At 37.5% G+C, this 23,460-nt stretch overlaps 1 protein-coding gene across 1 annotated transcript; it reads right to left on the reverse strand.

The window, feature by feature from the left end:
* Positions 1-9,716: 9,716 nt before the first annotated feature.
* On the reverse strand, positions 9,717-22,677 carry LOC110872682 (clathrin heavy chain 1). The gene is made up of 30 exons (XM_022121537.2): positions 22,464-22,677; positions 21,412-21,616; positions 20,821-20,909; positions 20,571-20,649; positions 20,339-20,466; positions 19,866-19,964; positions 19,630-19,738; positions 19,040-19,119; positions 18,737-18,964; positions 18,587-18,652; positions 18,336-18,452; positions 18,007-18,204; positions 17,789-17,905; positions 17,621-17,680; positions 17,412-17,498; positions 17,233-17,316; positions 16,989-17,123; positions 16,844-16,906; positions 16,666-16,770; positions 16,452-16,564; positions 16,133-16,385; positions 15,607-15,743; positions 15,232-15,510; positions 13,556-14,558; positions 12,197-12,682; positions 11,431-11,601; positions 11,156-11,341; positions 10,483-10,605; positions 10,255-10,365; positions 9,717-10,165 (listed from the first exon to the last, which is right to left on the reverse strand). Exons 1-30 carry the CDS (start codon positions 22,506-22,508, stop codon positions 10,007-10,009), a joined length of 5,115 nt encoding a protein of 1,704 aa, XP_021977229.1. The 5' UTR covers positions 22,509-22,677; the 3' UTR covers positions 9,717-10,006.
* Between the last annotated feature and the right edge of the window lie 783 nt (positions 22,678-23,460).

The raw sequence follows: 23,460 nt of genomic DNA on the forward strand, positions 1-23,460 counted from the left end.
TTTATAAATTTAAAACTTGACTAAAGTGTAAAAAAGGCTTAAAATATACATAAAAATATATACACACCGACACACATCACATGCCTTTTAATTTTATCGCATTTGGGAAAGCGTGTTCAAACAATCCAAAATCTTCGTATCAAAAGTGGCGTGTTGAGGTGGGTCATATCGGTGTATGGGAGTACGGGGTACTGAGATGAGCCATATTGGCGTACGGGGGTACGGCGTACTGAGATGAGCCATATCAGCGTACGGGAGTACGGCGTACTGAGATGAGCCATATTGGCATACGAGAGTACGACGTACTGAGATGAGCCATATCGGCGTATGGGAGCACGACGTACTCAGATGAGTTGAAACGACGCATGGGAGCATGTCGTACTCAGCTGAGTTAAAACGGCGCATGGGAACCGTGATTTAGGTTTCTTCTAAGTGAAGTTTCTGCAAAGCACGTGGGGTCATGGTTGGTGAGATTGATGGCGACCCCTGTCACTGTAGCACTGCAGGGTAAGGTGGTTGTCGCATTGGGCAGTGCATCAGTCACTTTTGCAGGGGGTTATGTCAGAGTGGCAAATCACTTTTTCGGCGATGACAAGCGCGTTGTCACACCCCAACCGCTGGCAGAAACATCGAAGTAAGACGAAAACAAGATTGCAAGAGACTTCCTAACGACTATTTGTGACAAGTATTTAATAATCAAAAGAGTTAACTGCCATTTTCGTCCATGTGGTTTGGTCACTTTGGCCATTTCAGTCCATTTTTCAAAAATGCGCCATTTTCCTCCCCGACGTTCTGGAAAGGTGCCATTTCAGTCCAAAAATCATAACCCAGTTAAGTCGGTTTGTAAATAAGGACTGATTGTGTAAATTTGTAACATAAAGGACCATTTAAGTAAAATGTATAAATAGTAATATAATTATAAAATATATAGTATAAAAACACCACCACCACTAGCCCTGCCACCACCACCACTCCGCTGCCACCACCGCCACCACAGCCGCTGCCACCACCACCACCACCACCACAACCACCACCGCCACCACAGCCACTGCCACCACCACCACCGCCACCACCACCACCACGATATATGTAAATTCAAAAGCCCTAAAGTCAAAACATGATCAAATACCAATCCAAATAAGATAGAATCAAAGAAAATTAACTGTTCTTATTCATATTGCTCTCTATTTCTTCTAAAAATTGTAAATAACAGTTTCTAATAAAAGGTAAGATAATTACTGGAATAATAACTTGTACATTACTCTGCATCTAACAATCCACAACTGGAAATAACTTGTACCTTACCTTCACCATCACACTGATACACTTCCGTTTTCCGTCAACTACTCAACCAGTCATCATCACCGCCGGTGCTGACGTCACGGTACTTCCTCCGTCGTAACTTCCTCTCTATGGCGGTGGCCACCGACAACATAGCACCTCCGTCACAATCTATGGACAAATCACCGGCAACAAACTCATCTGACGCTTCAACCTCCGACGAATCTCCGTCGGCGGTAGGTTCGTCGTCCGTCGGAGTGTCAGATCCAGTTGAATATTCTGATTTCCCATGCAAATCTTCTGTACAACTTGAATTTCAGGTGCGGTTATGTTTTGTTATGGTTTTTTGGATTGGAAGTTGTAGATCGAGTTGACTGTTTGACTGATTGTGAGTTTTGAATCGGAATGTTTTTGTTTGTTGATTTCATGATTTGTTTCAGGTACGGTTACGTTTCGTAACGGAATTTGAATCGAAAGTTGTGGATCATGTTGACTGTTTGACTTGTTGTGATTTTTGAAACTCGACTGTTTTGTATAATTTGTTTCAGGTGGCGGTGGTGGTGGTGGTGGTGGTGGTGGTGGCAGTGGCTGTGGTGGCTGTGGTGGTGGTGGTGGCAGCGGCCGTGGTGGCGGTGGTGGCAGCGGAGTGGTGGTGGTGGCAGGGCTAGTGGTGGTGGTGTTTTTATATTATATATTTTATAATTATATTAATATTTATACATTTTACTTAAATGGTCCTTTATGTTACAAATTTACACAATCAATCCTTATTTACAAACCGACTTAACTGGGTTATGATTTTTGGACTGTAATGGCACCTTTCCAGAACGTCGGTAAGGAAAATGGCGCATTTTTGAAAAATGGACTGAAATGGCTGAAGTGACCAAACCACAGGGACGAAAATGGCAGTTAACTCTAATCAAAATTTCATTTCATTTCTAAATCGGAATTACAAAGTTTGGAAGCAAAGTACAACATCATGTAATAAGGAAACAAAGTACAATACATAAACAAAATTTAAGGTGTGTTTCTAGTCGTCCTACTAGATTTCTTTCAATGTATCATCATCAAGTTCCTGCAATACATATTAAAGTACAGGTCAACATATAAAGTATTGACGAGCATACAAGTTTGAATTACTATCATAAGTATAAAAATGGTTTAAACGAATCCACAAAGCATAATCGTAAACTAAGATATATCATTACATTACTAGCATACATCTCATATTTGTCAACCCAAAGTTTCCCACTAGCGTAATCTTGTCGTCGCAATGACAAGACCGTTTTTGTATGACTTAACATGACCTCAAGAATACGAGCGATGTGTTACTCCTATAGCGCTATACATGTTAAGTGAGGCTTATACAAAGTTAATAAAAGTATCGAGTAAGTAAAGATTCTAGCATGTATGAATTTCTAAGCAACACGTATTAAGCATGTATAATGGATTGTTTGTTTGTGTCGAGCATGTTTGTATGTGATTGTTTGAGTTTAATAAATCATAAGTATTGCACCCAAAAGTGTCGAAAAATAAAAGGGGGTCATGTACACTCACGATTTGCAAAGCTTTCCAAAGTAAACGTGAGTTGACGAGTCGTTGAGTGTGGAGCACCAAAGTTACCCTACATTGGGGAAATGAAGGTGTGTGAGTACATGGAGTTCGTAGAGAATTTGGATTCGGAATTAATATGAAAAGTATATGTCCATGAAAGTATATCTTGTCTAGATACTCGTTTGGACACTAAGTTTTCATGTGTTTTCATAAGTCCTAACTTACCCATTAAAACACAAACGAGGAGTCTATAAATGAAAATAATCTAACCTAAGTCCTTGAAATCTAACCATAATTCGGTTAGTATCAAGAATTCGGTTATTAGGTATATATTATATAGTATAAGTTATAATTTCGTCCATCAGGTATTATCCTGTAAGTCAAGCATGAAGGTAGGATGATTTCCATCCATTAAACCTCGTTGTATGATTCAACAAAGCACAAACTTGTCAACTTAGTTGATGAGTTCGGTTGGTCATGAAGGTAAGACTAACTTTTAACTATCTAACTAAAACAACCAAGTGAGTAAACTAGATGCGTACATCTCGAGCATGGAAAGTGTTCGAGGACTTGATGTAGCCTTGTCACATTATGTAAGTTGTTTTTGTACCAAAACATACAAATGAGGTAGTGGAACAAGTTTGGAGAGCCAAGGCTTCCGTAGTTCACACATTACTCATACACAAGTCTTCCAACATTGAAGGTAAGAAGCTTGGATGGTTTCAACACTTAGAACATTTTGGGCAGAATTTTAAAGAAGTTTTGAGCCTTATTTCTTGGTGGAAATCAACCACAACACAAACCCACAACTATAAGCTTAGTTGGGAGCATGGTGGGTAGAAGATTCCACTAAGTTTCAAGTAAAATATACATGAAATAAAAAGATACATCGAAGCAGAATTTTTATACTACTTTGGACCTCAAATGTGGTGAGGTTCCACCTTAGTTTACCATGGAAAACTTGTAGAAACCTTCCTAGAGGTTATCCAAGTAGTTTGAAAAAGAAAGAAGAAGAAATGTGAAGAAAAGTGAGTGAAAACTTACTTAGAACACTTGAATGTTTTTTTCTTTCTTTGAGATATTTGAGAGGATTAGAGAACTTGAGAGGAGCTTAGACTATGGGGTATGGGGCGAGGGTTGGGGTGTGGGTTGGGTACAAATGCCCAAGTCACCACCCCGGGTGGGATTGGGTTTCGGCGTGGCCCCTTGGGCGGGGGTTTTAGCCCGGGCGTTGGGCGGGGCTATCCAGATGACATGGCGAGATCTCATTGGCCAAGACAAGTAGCTGTTTGGGCTACCCGTTGACCAACGGCTATGTGTAAAAAAAATTATTTTTTCACTATAAAACTCACACTTCTATTCATTTTTTTCCACAACTACTCCACCTCTTCTATAATCATCTCTATCTTATTTTTTAAAAAAAATCTCATCCAACCACAATACGAAAAATGAATCCTCATAATCGTGGTTTTGACCCGAACAATCCGTGGTCATTATAAGAAACACCTAGCCCACCATCCAATCGTCCAATTGCCCCCTTTTTAATACACTCCCCTATGCCGGATATGGCTGGTTACGCATCGTTTCTCTCGAATCGTTTGTATACTAACTTCCCTCACACCGACGATTCTATACCTAGCCCGATTCCACAAACGCCCACCAACCTTTCACAAACGCCCATCAACCTTTCCCAAACTGAAACCGTCCCCGAAACTCAACCCCCCATCGATGGTCCTTCCGCATCCAAACCCATCAAGAAGAGAAGTCACAAGAAAAAAACCGAGGCCGAGAAAGCACTTGAAAGCGCCAAACGAAAACAATAAATTGGTCCTTAAAAAAGAAGTTGCATTGGCGAGTGCTTGGGTTTAGAAATCTCTACATCCAACTTTAGGTTTTTTAAAAATTTTGTAGCCCTTATTTTAATATTTATGTTTTTTATTATATAGCTTTGTACTATATTAAATGTTGTTTTTATTAAAATAGGAAATTCTCAACATAGAAACCATTTGTGGGACGCGATCAATAAAGCATTCCATGAAGAAATGGAAAGGGATCTTTATCGTGAAAATGATAGCTTATCCTCGAAGTGGACCGAGATAAATGGGCAACTCACCAAATTTAGTGGTTATTTACATAAGGCAAAGCAAAACCCCAAAAGTGGTGAAACCGAAGCTGACTTTGTGACAAATGCATTGGTTACATACACAACGAATGTGGGGAGCGAGTTCCGTTTCATGCATTGTTGGGACATTCGTAAGTTCCATCCCAAGTGGGCGAATATCCCTAGTGGTAGCGAAACTAACACGTCTTCCAAAAGGTCAAGGACACCCTCGTCCCAAGCCCAATCGGATGCACGAGATCAAGAGTTGGAGGACTATGTGGATGATTCGCCAAACCGGCCAGAATACGGAAGAGTTGCCGCAAAAAGGCGCGCTTAAAAATCAAGATCGGGTACGCCATCGCCTTCAGTTGGGAGTTCGGGCTTGCGTAGGGGAGTATACAGCGATCAATTGGAAGACATTGCATGCAAGTTAGATACATTCAACGTATTTCAACAACAAAGGGCCGAAATTCAGAAGAGCAAAAAAGCTAGGGATGCCCTGAAACAAGACGAGATGATATGAAATTTCTAGCCCAGCCCATCGATCACCTATCAGGTGAAGAGTTGGAACTAATGTTGGAGACGAGAGAAGAGATAAAGAAAAAATATTACAAGCACTAGGAATTTTTTTTTATCTAATTTCCTTTATTTAAAAAACATTATTAAAAAATTTAAATTTGTTTGGGCTGGCCACGCCCCAAACCCCCGCCCCACCATACCGTCTTCAATGTGGGTCAGCCCAGCGAAGCCCACCCAAGCCACGTGTCAACCCATGCCCCAAACCCCCGCCCCACCATACCCCACGGTCTTAGGTGTGTGGAAAGTGTTTTGAAGGTGGTGGAGGCTTGTATTTATAAGTGGTGATTAGGGTTTGAGTGTTAATGAAGGTGGTAGGTGATTGGAGGAGAAAGGAGGTGGAAAAGGGTGAAATATGATTGGATAAAGAATGGTCGAAGGAGATTGGAGGAGAAAGAAGATGGAAAAGGGTGAAATCTAATTGGCTAAATAAGGGTGCAAGGTGATTGGAGAAGGAAGGAGGTGGAAAAGCTTTTGGTTTTGCTCAGTTTTATTCAGTGCACTTTGTAACTAAGTTATTTTATACCGTTTTCTTGTATTTTAACTTGTTTTTAGGTATCCAAGTGTATTTTAAGTCTCGGTTTTGTGTATAAACCCGTATTTAAAGATTGATTGCATATATAACACAAATATGAAAGGTAACACGTATTGTATAAAATGAATTTCCATTATGATCAAAGCCTCAGATTGCAAGATTGGAAATGAACCACGAACGGCACGATTACAAGTTTCTAAAAATAGAAATGCAAATACAACTTTCTAAGTATGGAAAGTACAGAAATGTGGAACGTTACATGCGTGGCTGCCACGCTCCCTAAACTGGCGTTTTTTTTCAGTTTCCCCCGCCTGACATGTCACTCGCCCATTGGAAGAGACTCCCCACTTGTCGGTACTATTCCCCATTGCATTAAATGTGATGGGTATAAATACTGGAGGCCCTTCATAGTTGAAGAAAACCTTCTAACTTCCATCTTTCGAATTCTCTCATAATCTCTTCCATAAAAGTCGCACCCAAATCTTGAACTCACCTCATACATCACCGATCTTTGAATATGTCGACTTCATCCAAACCTGAGGCGTCTGGTAAAGGAAAGAAGTCGAAAGAACCCCAAAGAGCAGATCAGGCGATTATTAACTGGAAAGATGACGAGTTCCAGCAGATTTGTCGGAATTTCCAGTTTCCAGTAAGCTGGGGGCCACGTTCCCTCCACCTGAGAGTACAGCCACCGACGCTCCTCCTGGATACATGACGTTATATGTTGCCTTTTTAAGGAGGGTAATTTCTAGTTACCCATTACAAAATTCCTCGGAGACATTCTTACTAGGTATGGGTTCCACATTTCTCAGATCAGCCCTGTCGTCATGCCTCGGATTATTCATTTTGAGTTTATTTACCGAGCGCAAAACCTGATTTCTACGTCTTCGTTACTGTTGGTTTCTACTCCTTCAATTCTCGCACTGGGAACGTTCTTCCTTGTAGTAAAATTCCTCCCAAGAGTTTACACGATTGGACACAAATTCTTTTACATTCGTCGTGGTGTGATTCCTATTGAGATGCATTTCCGAATACCAGATGAGAAGGTGCCCAAAAAACTGGTTATTGTGTTTGCTGACCAGCAATGGTACAAGACTTTGGTTGGGCCACCCACTCCCATGCTCCAACTCGAAGAGCCGAAGTTTTAATTAACGTCTATGCTCAAACTTGAGGAGGAGTTTTAATTAATGTTATTAGTCTTTTATGTTCCCGAGTTTTGTTAAAGAAGAGAAAAGAAAGGATTTGGAAGGAAATAATTTTTAGTTGGGTTCCATAGTTTCATTAAAGGAGAGAAAAGAAGGAGAAAAGAGAGTTTTTTGGCCTAAAATTCATCCTTCCAATTTGAAAGGAAATGGAGAGAAAAGAAAAGAAAAGGAGGGGGATCATTTCTTTTCTCTCTTAAATCTTAATTAACTCGGAAACACATTCTGTAATTTCATGTAATATATATTGACGATTTCTTTCTACTGTAAATAATGCAGTTAATTTATCCAGTATTAGGGGTTTTGATCAATTTTTTAATCAAAACACAATAGAAACAAGAAAATAGAACATGTGTAACTAATAATCCAGAAACATCAGAGAGAGATATGGAGATAGACATGTCTTAATTGATCGAGTTCCCGTTTAGGGTGTACGGTTAGGATGGCTTAGGCAAGTTGAATGAAATTCATGAATTTGTTAGAGATAGAGAGAAGGACAATTTTGTGATGGTGGTGTTAAAATTAACCTTTAATCTGTATTTACACACCTAAGGGGAAATTTTATGTCTATCTAGTAAAGGTAATTACGTCCATCGAATAATTACCAATTGATATAGGGGTAATAAAATCATTGACGTCTATCTAGTAAAGGTAATTACGTCCATTGAATAATTACCAATTGATATAGGGATAATAAAATCATTGGTCATTTACTATATAAATGATAATAATGGCCATTATCTTTTATCTAGTAAGAGTAAATTATGTTCATCGTATAATTGGTCTAGTAAGGGTAATTACATCAATCAATAATGACCAATTAATGATATAAGGCTAATAAACTCATATAAATGTTTCTTGGATAATGAAGGTTTGTCTATATGTGAAAATAAAAGGGCGTTAGTTAAGAAACCAAATATGAGGAAGAATCCACCACGTATGTTCACAAATATATAGTAGTAAACTGCACTACACAATGTGATAGCTACACAAATGGATTTTGAATAACTAAAGAACCTGAGTGGTGCGTCTTTTCGAAATATGTTAATATAAACCAAACATGAAGCATACAAGTTTATATCAACATTGTTGTGACAGTCATACGGATCACATGCTTAGCTATTAGAATGTAATTGGTTTGAGGCTGTGTGATCATAAATCCACAAAATAATGAATCTATCCATACGAGCCAATTGGATTTCAAAAACAACGAAGCTGGTATTTTCAACGGTTGATCTCCGCCATCAGCAATCTCCTCGGGCTTTAACGATTTGTTCTTGCAACCAACCACCTTAGCTTCTTTACGCTGTCCATTGGCTTCTTTCCGCCATCATTTGGAACCCTTTCGCCGTCCTTTGACTGCGTCTCGATTTATACACACTTCCACTTACCTCTCCTCCTAGCTTCTTCTACTACAATGGAGGGCTCCAACGTGCGCCACTTCGGGCAAAGCTTCATCTAATGATGAAGGTATAATTTTTCTTTTGTACTTGCAGTTGGTTTGGCTTGGAATGTTTAAAAGCTCAAAATTAGATAAAACTTTATCAATTTATACCTTTTAAGGTCAATATAGCATAAAATAAGTCACAAACCAGAAGTTAAGCAATGTAGTAAGGCAACTACAAGTCATAATCATACTTGGATCGAAAATCAAAATAAGCTTATTTAGGTCTAAATAGCTGAATCAAGTGTGAATATTGCAAAAAGAAATTTTTTTACAAAGGTTAGGTCAAAATATTAAAAAAAAAAAAAAGAAAAAAGGAAAAGAAAAGGTCATGGCTTATAAGCATTTGAGGCACGAGGCGTTGGTTCAACAAAGCAAAACTAGGCATAATTTCTCGTGTTATTGTGCATCGGCTGCAACAGCAAAACCAAAACTAAATCAAATAACCATAAAATCGAAGTGATAATTTAGTTTTGAGTTCTATTCATACTACGGGCATGTTTGGCTAAGCTTATTAGAGGTAAAAAAGGACTTTTGGGAAAAGGACTTTTGGAAAAAGGACTTTTTGAAAAGGAGTTTTAAAAAAAAAGTGTTTGGATTAGCTTATTGATGTAAAATGACTAAAATGAGCATTCTTTTAGATATAAGGGGGTAAAGAAGGGTTATATTGGTAATTTCATTTTTGAAAAGTCACTTTTGGATCCAAAAGTCAGGAATTCTTGGCTTTTCAAAACCTTCAATTTCCTTCTTTGCTTTAAGCTATTTCAAAAAGGACTTATCCATTATCCAAACATAAAAATAGCTTATTGACTTATCAATAAGCTAATAAGCTAATAAGTCATTTTGAGAAGCCCATCCAAACATGCCCTACTACCGAATTAGATACAGTGTCTCGATTGGCTTGTCAAAAGTTTAAAAATTCTGAACCGGTTAACTCAATAAAACTAAACCAAACCGAAAACATAAAATGAATCAAGTGACATGAGTTGAATCCAAAACAAAATTATACAAATCAAAAAAGGGTTGGAACGAAATTATTTAGGTCAGCACAGATATGAAAGCATGGAAAAAGTACCATATACACCCATTCATCTAGTACACAATACATAATTATACCCGTCACGCTGCGCTACCAGCAGCAACAACAAAAATAAAATGCCTCAGCTATGGCTACCCAAAGAATTACAAGAAAAGCTTATCCACACGCTACAAAAACACATAACGATACTCATTATTATTCTATTATTAACCACAAGAAAGTTGTCCGTACTAAGTGGAACCCATGTAAATTTCTCCTCTTCACCATCACAAAATCAGTAAGAACCCATCGGAGGCATGCCAAACGGCGGTGGCATTGGCGGCATTCCCATTCCACCCATTGGCGGTGGTGGTCCTGGTTGACCATATCCAGCGCCACCCATCATACCTGGTGGTGCAGGTAGAGCGAGTGGCAGTAGTTGGGCGTACATGTTCTGCAACCAACCAATGCATAGTCATCAGTAACTTCCATTTACTGTACATAGTGATGATAAAAAAAATATTAAACGAAAAAAGCAAAAACCTGTTGCTTAACGATATCCTGCTCTTCATTCTCCTTAGCTTTACTCTCCTTCGCCGCTTCGATCTTGTCCTTGATTAGTTCATCAACCTTGCCAGTATATTCGCGGATAAACTGCAAGAAAACCAAATAAACGCAGCTTGATTTACTTGAACCAAATTGATACTTTTCTAAAACGGTCTATTTTGATCCCTTACGAGACCGGACCAGTTTTCCCAAGATTAGAGTTACCTGAAGCAGATATGGGAAAGCAAAATCGATCATGTTGTTCAACCAGGCCAGTTCAACGGCAACATCTGGACGAATTAAATCATAGCAAACAAAGAGACAAGAAGCAAAGCATTCTTTCTTTCCCTACACAAGCAAGTAAATCAAAAAAACGTTACGGATTCACTCAAAGTCCTCTCAAGGAACTAATATTTGGCAGAACCTTGCTCAGAAAAAATAAAGAGTTTAATGCCATTTTCGTCCCTGAGGTTTTGGCGACTTTCGTCCAAAGGTTTGTTTTTCGCATCTAGATCCAAAAGGCTTGAAATCTTGCCATTTTCATCCGGCTCATTAACTCCATCCATTTTCTCCGTTAAGTCAGGGTTATTTCCATCTTTTTTGTTAGCTTAACAAGCAATTCCGTCTTTTTTACTTTATGTACAAGCATTTAGCATAATGTACAAGTATTCAAAGACCGGATTGCCCTTTAAGGTAACAAAAAAGACGAAAATACCCCTGACTTAACGGAGAAAAATGGATGGAGTTAATGAGCCAGGTGAAAATGGCAAGATTTCAAACCTTTTGGATCAAGATGCAAAAAAACAAAACTTTGGACGAAAGTCGCAAAACTGGCCAATCCTTAGGGACGAAAATGGCATAAATAAATATAAAAAGATATTATGTAAAGTCGTTGTACCTGCTCAATGAAATAAACAAGCAACTCTTCAGCAAGCTCACGATCTCCAGATTGTGAGGCGGTCTCCATGGCATCTTTGTACACCTTGTCCTTTTTGGATAATGCAATTGATTGCTTCCATCTGCCTGCCTTCTTGTAGATATACGCTGCAACACGTCTCATCTCAAGTAGCTCGTGTTTCTCAATCTGCCAAAATATAAATTTATTCAATACAGACTTGATGCAAGTAAACACAAACACACATAATGAACATGAAGTTTTAGTGTATAACTAACCTTCTGTGCCAGGCCGATCTGGTCAAAGTTATCATGTAAATCAATAGATTCACGTAATCTATCATAGTCTTCCTCTTCAACATATATTTCATTTAACGCCTCGTTAACAGCAGACACGTTATTGCTCTGAACTGCAACCATGTATGGTTTCACAAGAGGAAGCTGTCCCGCCTGCATATAGTCAGAAACACCATTAGGCCTGTAAATGAACCGAACGGAACACGAACAGAGGCATGTCCCTGTTCGTTTAAAACCTAAACGAACCGTTCACGAACGTAAACGAACATAAAAAAACAAACTTAAACGAACATAATTTAAAAAACAATAAACAATACAATTGAACAAACATAAATGAACATAATTAACTAAACATAAACGAACATAAAGTAATTTTTTATATAAATTAGTGATTAATTACGATATATTCCATTGGAAACCCCATTTTTATTACTAGAAAGACAATTAACAGTTAGTTAAATTTATATAAGTAGTTAGAAAGTTCCTTTTATGTTTAATGTATATATAAATATAATTACTTATGTAAATAAACGAACGTTCACGAACACAAATAAACGAACAAAATGTGTATTCATGTTCTTTCATTTAATTAAATGAACAAAAAATTGTGTTCATGTTCATTCATTTATTAAATAAACGAACTTCCCGCCGAACAAGTTCACGAGCAGTTCATGAACGTTCGGTTCGTTTACAGGCCTAAACACCATACAAGTTTACAAAAGCAATATATAACTGAAGTTCCACAAACCTTGCGCATAATGTCGACGACACGAGTATGGTCAACACGTAGTGCAAGAACATTGAGAACATCATTGATAAGATCAGGATGTTCTTGGAGATAAAAGTGAACAGACTTGTAATAAAGCTCAACGTTTGCTACTTTGACGATAATATCCTTGAACTGCATATGATCCCAAGCTTCTGGAGAATGATTCATGACAGTAGTTGCAGCATTATCAAACTCATCATATTGGATATACAAATAGGTGAGTTCTTTCCAATGGTGTTGTTCATCACAAGCACGGATTAGTTTTGGGATATTTAAACGAGTTGAGAAAAGTTTAATGTGTTCCATAAGCTTCTCGTGACGGTATCTGGCGTAAAGAACACCTAACTCTGTGAAGATGCCCATGTGAGCACGTTCCAAACCTAGACCACTCTCCATTAGAGATATTAGCTCGTTGAAGCATCCTCTGTTTTGGTAGTAGTCACTCACCTCTTCCAGATCATCCACCTACATATTCCAGAAATAAGAAACTTGCAATTCCTTTATAACAAAACAGAAATATAAACTATACATAAAATGGTCCACAAAACCACCTATAACCTTGGTAAAACTTTTGCATCTTAAAGCTTCAAGAAAAACAAAACTACATCGGACCTAAAATGGATATCTGATGGAAATCGCAATTTCTAACCCATTTACTTATGCATGGGCTAGAGGTGGGCAAAAAACCGGTTTATTAACAGAAACCTGTTAATAAACCGAAAATAACCAGTTATTAACTGAACCAATTAAAGTAATAACCAATAATGCAATAACCCGGTTAAAGCAAAAAAAAAAAAAAAAAAAAAAAAAAAAAAAAAAAAACCAGTTAGGGAAATGAACCGATTGATGCACCTCTAGCATGGGCCGTTTTTGGGTTATATTTTCATCTCTAACGGGTCAGACGTGTATATATAAAGATACATAGCTATATGAAATGGGTCAAGAGTCACGCAAAAGTGTACTTGTAATTAAAGTTTCTCAATTTTATTAAAAAATTATTAATAACACATTTTTTTCTAACCATACTTAACAAACCAATTATTTACAACAGTTTCTAAAAAATGGTCAAAAGTGTTGGGTCATTCCAACTCTATTGTACAAAAACATGTACTCCTTTAACAAAGGATCACTTGTGAATGATTGAATAAAAAAATAACCTCCAAAATCAGTTGATTAAAAGTGAATACTTTCCATAATCAGTATAACACGGCAACTATATTTAAAATCTGAAAAACTTTAACAAAGGACTTTGGGTCAACCAAGCCAGCCTGTTTTGACCCAAATTATATTACCCAACTCGCCCATTTTGCTACCTCGATTGAAGAATAGAAATATCACCTGAACAATAATATTGAGACCACAAATTTGAGCCAAGCGGAACTCTTCTGCATCAACACAAGCAAAGCAAACTTCTTTCCATGTCTTTGCACTATTGGCTTTACGAGCAGCATCAACAGCACCTTGAAACTGTTGTAGCCTCACAAGTGTGACAGCAAGCTTGGCCCAGTTGGAGATAAAAGCATATATTATCTTAGCAGCTTCATACAACGCTTCATCAAACAAACGATCACCAACGTTTTGGAGGTTAGCAACATTAGGCATGAGAATGAACTCCTCGATGTCACTCAACCTATCAATTTTGGCATACGCGTATATGAGCTCACTATCCACCTTCGGCTCTTTGATCTTTTGTCTAACCATTAGTAGATATTTCACCAAATCATTGTAGCATTCGGTGTCTTCAGAAGCACGAATAACATCCAAGAATTGTGTCGCGTCATCGGCTCGAATGAATGACTCTATCGCCTCACTTACTAGCCCTTCTCTTAGTTGAGCTTTCGCCACCTGGCTCCAGACAGCATCTTCTTCAACACGGAAGGCAAACTCTTCAGCGCGTGGAATACTTTGGATATTATCCAATAGAACGTTTACTGCTTGCACGTTTAAGTTGAACTTTTTAAATATTGCAAATGCTTCTTCATACAGTTGTGCTTCTACAGCCACCTCACCAACTGCAGGACCGTCAAAGTTGTCTAATCTGTTGATGTAGTCCATGACTCGTGATGGGTCAGCTTTAATGGCGGTTAAAATGAGCAGGTTTTGAAGGTTGAAGTTTCCACTGAAAGCGGAGTTTTGAAGAACGATTTTCTCAAGAAGCTCGATTAGCTCGTGGGGAAGATCAGCAGTCATGAAAGCCTTAACAGCTGCAGAAACCTGCTCAGGGCTTTGGGTTTCAGGCAAAGCGGTAGAGACGACTTGATCAATAAGTTGCCTTCTGTATTCGTTCTCGGGGTTGAGAACCTTATCCCAGAGATCAGCATCCATTCGCTCGACAACGTATCTAAATTCAAAAACAGTATTAGTTGAAAAGTCCTCAGGAAAGACTATAATTTTCATTAGTAATAGAAACTAGTAAAGTGGCCCCCCAAACACATTTATGCCCCCGTTTTCTATAGATATTACTAGGGAGAAACCCTGTGGACTTCCAATTTTTTTAGTGTGATTAAATCCCTAACTTTATTCATGCGTGACTAAATCCATTAACTTATAAAACCGAACGAAAAGCGCTCCTTTTAAACAAGTTAAGAGATTTAATCATGCAAAAATGGTCATCCTGTTAAATTTTAACAAGTTACCTGATTTAGCCATGCAAAAAATTTGAAGTTAAGAGATTAAATTATGAAAAAACAAAGTTCAAAGACGTAATCTTGCAAAAAAAAAATGAAGTCCATAGGGTTTCTCTTAAAAGTGCCCTTGAAACTTCCATAAAGAGTTAATTTGTTAGCTATTATTACGAATACAATATTACTAGAATAATAACAAAAATCTCTGAATAGAAGAAGAAATCAGGAGGCTGTATGCATTAAAATCAGACTTTAGGCAATGTTTGATAGGTTTAACTTTTGTGTTATACTTTTGGATTTGACCCTTTTGAGATAAAGAGCATCCAAAATTGGCCCACTTTTAATTAATGGGTTGGAGAATACCACATCTAAACCGAAGAAGTTATGTACCTGGCTTGCAACTTGAAGAGAGAATTCTTGTTAGTGACATTGACAAGTTCTTCATCACATTGACCTCTACGGTAGGCAACAACAGCAAGTGTAGGATCACGCTTCTCACAGTATTTACCGACAACGCGTGAATCATAATAGGGATTGGTGGTGAGGAAATGCTCTGGATTGTTATTGCTATCTATGATAATTTTACCCAACGCATTGTGAACATGCACATCTTGGCTTCCTTCACTCACAAGATGCTCCAAAAACTGAGTTAGTAACCGCAGACGGTTCCTGGAAAACCATGAGCAAATAACATAAGAATGCCTTCTATCATATAACAAACACAAAAAATAAACAATAAAGCCTACAGACAACATATTTACATACCTCTTCTCACACTCATCCACAAGGGGCTCAACTGGAAGCAGAGAACGAACAGATAGAATCAAACCTTTGATGAAATCCTCAGGACACTCATCATCTAGAAGCTGTCCTACAACTAAAGGTGCGTTCCCGGGGTTGACCTGTCAAATATCACATAAGTTATATCAGATACATAAGCTTTTGCAAAGTGCAAGCCATTAAGTGGTGCTAATTTCAACCCATTTACTTATGAACAGGTTGATTTGGTTATAATTTCTTAATGGGTAAAACAAGACAAAAATAGTGAAACATGAAACGAGTCTAATGGGTCAAACGAGTCAAAAGTCACCCGAAGTATATTTGTAAATGCATATAACATCTTAAATCATTTTATTCAAATATATTATAATTATCGAAATAATATAAGTTTTGCAATCATATTTGGCATACAAACTACTAAAAAAAAATTAAAACTACCTCTTTTGATCCATTACCCAACCCGCCCATTTTGCCAACCCTACTTAAATACGAACAACAAAGATTGATGTACCTTCTGAACATAACCTTCAATATAACGGAGCATGTTGTTGGTATAGAGATAGTGAGTGAGATCAGGGACAAAGCCAAAACGGTCACACACATTAATCAACGGCCTTGCATCAGGAAGCTTGGCTTCCATTAGGAAGTTCTTGGTCTTCTCGGCATCATAAAAGTTAGATTCTCTTGTTACCCGCTCAACTTCCTTGATTTGTCCAGTCTTTGCAGCTGCCTCAATGTACTTAAAGTGGATATCAGGATCCTCGCTGTGATATTAAACATTAGTTAATACAGAGTTTTGCATAAATAGGTATTACGTTAAACTAGCTTACCTGGAACTCAAATACGACCCCAAAAAGAAGTATAAGCCTTCATATGATTTAAATTGCTCAAAGAGTTTGATACATGCATCAACACCCAGCTGCTCGCAGTATTCTTTGGCAACCTAGATTTTTATAGAACAGAAGCACAGAAATTTAACCAACTTATACTTTCCTTGGTTTTACTTCAAAAATAGTTCGCAAAAAAACAAGAGTTGTTATTTACCTGAACAATTATCTGAAGATTACCCCTTAGATTGACCAGCAAAAGATCCTTCATGCACTCCAGGGCCCACTCCTTTGATAGAGTCCCAAAAAATTCTACTAGAGACTGAAGAAAAAAAATAGTTAGTTGGGTGATAGTCCTCGAAACGTAAAGTAAACAGGTCCAGCAATAGACAAACCTGGGGCTCAATTGCATGAGTGTTGACGATGACACGTTTGATATCTGGCAACTCGCTGTAATGCTGCAAAAAATCAAAGTTCCAATCAAGACAAGTTTCTTTACTCTCCAATCGCTATCGTTTTAGATCCTATTTATTAGCCAACCTGAAGGGCTCGGACAAAAAGGCCTGCTTTCTCACAAAGTTGAGCAATACGAGGACGATCATAGTGACTGAACATCCCATTTGCTAATATGGCATCAGCAACATTAGGGAATGTCACAAGATTGATTTCGAGAACCTGTTGCAAAGTATAATTTTTGAGAGTTTTTACTCGGTTACATATATACAAGTGTGCATGTGCTATGAGTGTGAATAACTGAACATATAATAGAATCAATGACATGAACCTTGGTTTGCAGGTGAGCATGTTCAGGCAGATTGGGCTTAAGGACATCCAAGAGGAAAGCTGTTGCCTCACGTATTAAGTTCCTCTGAAAAGATGAGATAGAAAAAAATAGCATTTAAAATCGGTTTAAATTATATGAGACATAATAAGCAAATTCAGTGTCGTTATGGTTAAATTTACCTGAAGAAAAAGATCTGTAATTGTGTTATAATCAACTGGACAACCTCCCTCCATTTGGGACATCATCAAGGCAAAATTAACAGCACCCTGCGAAAAGCAACACAAAATGTCAATTGCAATTTTCAAGACGTTCAAGAAAGACATTTATATTCCAAGTGAAAATTGAAATAAAATGTAAAACTTTTTTTTTACTGAGAAAGCTCTAGAACCTGAGGATCTGATCGAAGAATCGTTTGCAGAAGGAACAAATAATCAGGTGTGTACCCAACCTGCATCGGGATTATAAGCAATTATAGGATAGTTTATGGCACATAGGAAGTAAAACTCTACTAGAACACCTACAGTTACTAAAACTGTAAAAAAGAAGTTGTGCCTACCTGTTTGGAGTAAATTAAAATTTTGTCAAACTCCCTCCGCTCGGCAAAAGCTGCAACAACTTTTGGTGTAGCTCTTGCTTTGATGTAAATTTTCAATGCAAGATCATTGTCCACGGTCTACAATTAAAGAAATGAAGTTTTGACCATAAGATATATTTAAATAAGGTGACTAGACGAGAACAATCTTTTACACAAATAAAGTATTCATGTTTGAATACCTTCACAAGATCTCCAAGCTCCTCACTGCATTCCAGCTTGTCCTCAGCCAACCAATTCTCCAAAAGATTCTTCTTGTTCTGATTGACAACAAGACGAGATAGCTCCAACGACTCGAAAGCATTCAGCTTCCCTTTAGTTAATAGGGTTCCAAAGTACTGCAACAATGGCGGTGTTTGCCCAGCTTGCACAGGTACACTCTGCAATGAGACACATAAAGGGGTTTAAAACGGTCACAGATGTAAAAAGAACCTCCTAATCAGAAAATAAACCCTTCACAGGTAACATCCTGTGATGCTATAAATATTTAGACAAGCAAACAGCTAAGCACCTGAAATTTTGCCACTGTATCTGGTGTACGGAGAATTCCTTGAGGAGACTCTGCAGCAAGTTCAGCAGCCTCCTTGTACTTGGTTTGAGCAAATAGTTCTTGAAATCGTTGAACGACCTGAAAAGTAGAAATCAATCAATCGATCCTTTGAAACCATGCATTATCATAACTTTAATGCAACCTGCTTTTAATCTAAATTTGAATTTGAATGTGGTTTAAGAAATAGAAAAGAGACGAAAAAAAAGATTTACCAAGTTCTCAGCACCAGGAAGGTTTCCTCTTTTAGCAAGATTGACAGCAAGTTCCAGGTTGTTCAGCTGCAATATTTACTAATTGGTTCACATTCCATAACAAAGAAAAAATGTGTATTCATCATAGATGGTATATAGCGATATACTTACTTGGCCACTGACAAAAGGCACTATTGCTGACTCATTTACGGTTGCAAGTAACACCTGACCACGTCTATTTACAGCATAGAAGCCCCCAACTGATGAGGCTTCAGAGGTAAGGAAGATAGGATCTGGGCTTATCCTATTCCTATAAACAGCAGTAGCCGTTTCAAGGTCGTACACGAACAGAAGCCCTAGTTTGGTAATTACATATATCAAACTATATTTGTGGGATATCTGCAAAATCAGAAATTAATATGTTAGTTCACAGTGGAACTTCCTGTTTAAAAGAATAATGCACAGACATAGTACCTGCATTGCAACTGGAAAGTCATCTGCAAAGTCAGGTGGGAAAAACAGATCTGCCTGTTTCTTAGTAAATGAGGGTTTGCCTGTATACGTAGAAATATAAAGGCATTAGTTCCCGAACATAAGAAACCAAAAATGAAGAAACCACCGTATACGTTTACAGACATTTTAGTAAACTGCAGTACACAGAATGATAGGTATACAAAGGTTCTCACGGTTCTCACAACTCAAGGTGGTTCTCATTTTAACCTTCCCCTATATATAATTTATATATAGGGATGGGTTATCGGACAATAGCCCCTTAACGTGCGACGGCACACAAGTAAATTACGCACGTTATAAAATTCAAACCCTAATTACGCATGAAGAAGAAATCACGCATGGTCAAAACATAAAATCATGCATAGGTTGGTTTTTACCCGAATTACGCATGTTATATCATAATTACACACGTTATTTTGTAGGTCGCGTACCATCGCACGTTAAGAGCCTTTTGTATTTTAAACTTTCACTGTATATATAAGACAAGACACCAGTCACCAGCTAAAAAGTATGTCTGATATAAGGCAAAAAAAAAAATGACAGTGACAAACCTGGTTGGGCACCAAGCTCAATGACATGAAGCTTTGATGTAACTTGTCCAGCATTAGAGCTTTTCGTTGCAAAAGATATAAGAATTGAAGGATTCTCATTTCCAGGAACCTGTGGTAGGCATACGGATATGTGATTACAGATGCGGCTGACTTGATTGGGAAGAACCGAAGAAATAAAAACAATAAAAAATAAACACCTTTTTAATATAATATTAACAAAAGGGAAGCGTGTGTACCTTGAAAGATGCAAATGCTGCTGCATGTGCTTCAAGAGCTTGACTGCGCTGCTGATCAACAGAAAACAGCTGCATGTTTCCTTTTACTAGCTGAGGTTTCTGTTAACATCAGAATGGCAGAGAGGTTACTATAGCTTAAAATTTGGGTCAGCAAAAATAGTTTGTCTGGTAGATAATACATGAGAATACATCATAAAGTTGCATAATATAGAAATAAAATGATAGATTCAATAGCTATTTAATATTCCATCCATTGACCATTTAAGAACTAACTGTTCTAATGGATGTGTACTTTGTATGTCGGCAATTAGAGTAAAAACAATACTGACTAGGTTAATAAAAGATCAAATTTATAGTCTATCTGATTGCAAGCCTAAAAGATAAACAGATATACTGCAAGAGTTTTGCTAAAAAGTATAGCATAAGGAATTTATTTTAAAATGGTGGCATGCAAACAAAGAATAACAACGAACCTCTGGGGAACCAGGGGCAATTCCAATCACCACCAACCATTTCTCAGATGGATCACATCTGTAGTTAATGATTTGATTGTTTGCTAAATTGGCTGTTCTATCAAACATCTTTGTGGGCTCAGAATCACCTGTACCAAAGCACCAAGTAAACAAAAATACAACTTTTAGCTTACATATAAAAAGGAAAGAATAAGTAAGCAATGTCAATCCAGAGAAAATGATGGTGACGTACCCTCAATTGACCAATGATATACCGAGGTTTGGGTTACTATGCCCAACATCTTAGGGGTAATCCACTTCCAAAAGACAACCTGAGGACAGACGTATAAAAAGATCATAAAACATAAATAATAATAATAATAATAATAATAATAATAATAATAATAATAATAATAATAATAATAATAATAATAATAATAATAATAACAACAAGAAGGGGGCTGTAAGTTGTAACCATTGATTTTTAAACTTATTGCTGTTACCTGCTCAGGCATCTGATGGGATTTCATTTTGGCTTTCATCTCGATGTTAAATATTTGTAAGTGGTCTTGAGTAGTTCCCGCCAGTTGAGCTTGAAAAATTGGAATCATTCATTAGTTACAGAAGTAAAAACAGAATGCATGATACTGAGATCTCAATATTAAACATCTGTAAGTGTCTTATAACTTCATTTATATCTTCATATGAGTTTTAAGCTTCGTTGGTACATTTATGCTGTGAACTTATAGTGGATTTTTGACTTGACATAGTGAATTGTGAATAGAAGAAGTATCAAAAGGTTGTTTTGCTACTTAATTGCAAGTCTTTAAGCACCATGACTTGCATTAATATCTCAATGTTGCAACCTATTGTCACTTTTCAGCCTAACAAGAGGATTGCAAAGATCTGCGTGCTAATATATTTTTATATTAATTATGCTTGCTTTAAATTCATACCTAAAAGTTAGTTTCAGACATTCTCTTTGTTTTGTCATTATGGACGGCTAACTTAAAGTTTGACGAAAGTCAAACATATGACTGTGCATGAAAAGTCAACTGTGCCAATTTATAGAGAAAATACCAAAATAGGGATACCTTTTAAAGCGAGTATCTTGGAATTAGGATTCATGAGAGCAGAGTCAGCAGTAATTGGCCTCCTCAGCGGCTGCATGGGCATGCTCATATCAATGATCACCACACTGTTCTGAGGTGATGTTTCACGCACACATATGAACTTATCCGACTCCATTGTGACATTGGTAAACGTGATAAACTGAGGACTGATCCCTACGCTGGGCAACTGCAACATCACATAATTCAAACCAACACCAATCAAGGACCACAAAACTAACATAGTAACATCAAACAACAAATCAATCAATATCTCCCACTAATCTGAAAATATCATTCAAAATAAATCTGTTTATCTTAGAAATCCAAACAATCCGAAAGTACATATAGCAAATTTGACCACTTCAAAACTCAAATCAAAACACCAACACAAACCGATAGGTAATTAAAATGGCTGAGTATCACAAGTTGACCTACGATTTCAATTATTAAAGTGGAGACCTATTGTTACATGATAAAACTAATCTCGGAGAAATACAGTATCATACATCCTCTAATCTAACAAATCTGCACAATACGGCAAGCAGAGAAGCTCCAATTTCATTTCTACGTTTCAATTAACCCTAAATAACTCAAAACCAACGCGAAAACGACAAAATGTTCAAATTGAGCTAGGTTATTGACAATACTGTCCGAGAGCACATATAGCAAATCTGATCACTTCAAAATTCAAAGCAAAACACCAACACAAACCGATAGGTAACTAAAACGACACAGTATCAGAACTTGAGCTACGATTTCTATCACTAAAGTGAAGACCTAATGTTACACAATAAAACTAGTCTCCAGATAAATACAATAAATATATATATCCTCTAATCTACCAAATCTGCACAATACAAAGGCATCGAAGCTCCAATTTCAATTCTACGTATCAATTAACCGTAAATAACTCAAAACCGATTACAAATAAGACAAAATGTTCAAATTGAGCTAGGTTATTGACAGTAGAAGTACGATCTATACATCGATGTACATACAAGTATACAACAAAGTGTACAGAGATATTCACATACCGTGAGTGCCTCTTTCATAGTAATCGGAGCGTTAGCGGCCGCCATGGTGGTGGCAGAAGAGATCAAAACGACTGCGTATCAGATGTGGATATGATCTATGAGGACTTGGTTCGATTGAATCGCCGGCGATAATATTCCGGCCAAATTGAGAGGAAAAGGCTGTGCGATCTCTCGGAGATGAGAGATCTGGAGAGAGTGTAGAGGCGAAGACTTCAAAATACAGTAAGAATTCGAAATAATATTGGGGGTGGGGGTGGGGGGCGGTTGAAGGGTTGAACGTGTAGAAATGAAATTCCGGTTTTTCTTTCTTTTTTATTTGTAAAGTTCAAAAGCACACCCTTGAATTTTCTTCAATTAATATTGTCTTCACTTGGGGTTTAAGACTTTAGAGAGCACATTTATGTTAGTTTTACGCTAGGGGTATAGGGCTATGGTTGAGTTATTATTTGCCATATAAGATCATTATTTATTCACTACACCACCTTGACGGGTGGTCCACATGATAACCCTTAATGATCTTAAAAGACGAGTTTATACCTCACTTGATCGAGTAATTATCTTGAATTAGATAACTACAGTTGCTTATGTTTCAGGTATACTTTGGAGCTTAAAAGGGTCAAATTGCTGCTATGAACGGATTGGAGTGGAACGGGTGATACATGGAAGGAAAGGAGAGAAGAAACAAAGAAGTCAGGGCTCCACCGTAATTTACGGTGGATACCGTAAATTACGGTTGAAGGGTTGAACGTGTAGAAATGAAATTCCGGTTTTCCTTCCTTTTTTATTTGTAAAGTTCAAAAGCACACCCTTGAATTTTCTTCAATTAATATTGTCTTCACTTGGGGTTTAAGACTTTAAAGAGCACATTTATGTTAGTTTTACGCTAGGGGTACAGGGCTATGGTTGAGTTATTATTTGCCATATAGGATCATTATTTATTCACTACACCACCTTGACGGGTGGTCCACAGGATAACCCTTAATGATGTTAAAAGACG

This window comes from Helianthus annuus, chromosome 8, assembly GCF_002127325.2.
Source record: "Helianthus annuus cultivar XRQ/B chromosome 8, HanXRQr2.0-SUNRISE, whole genome shotgun sequence".
In the NCBI taxonomy this organism is placed as follows: Eukaryota; Viridiplantae; Streptophyta; class Magnoliopsida; order Asterales; family Asteraceae; genus Helianthus; species Helianthus annuus.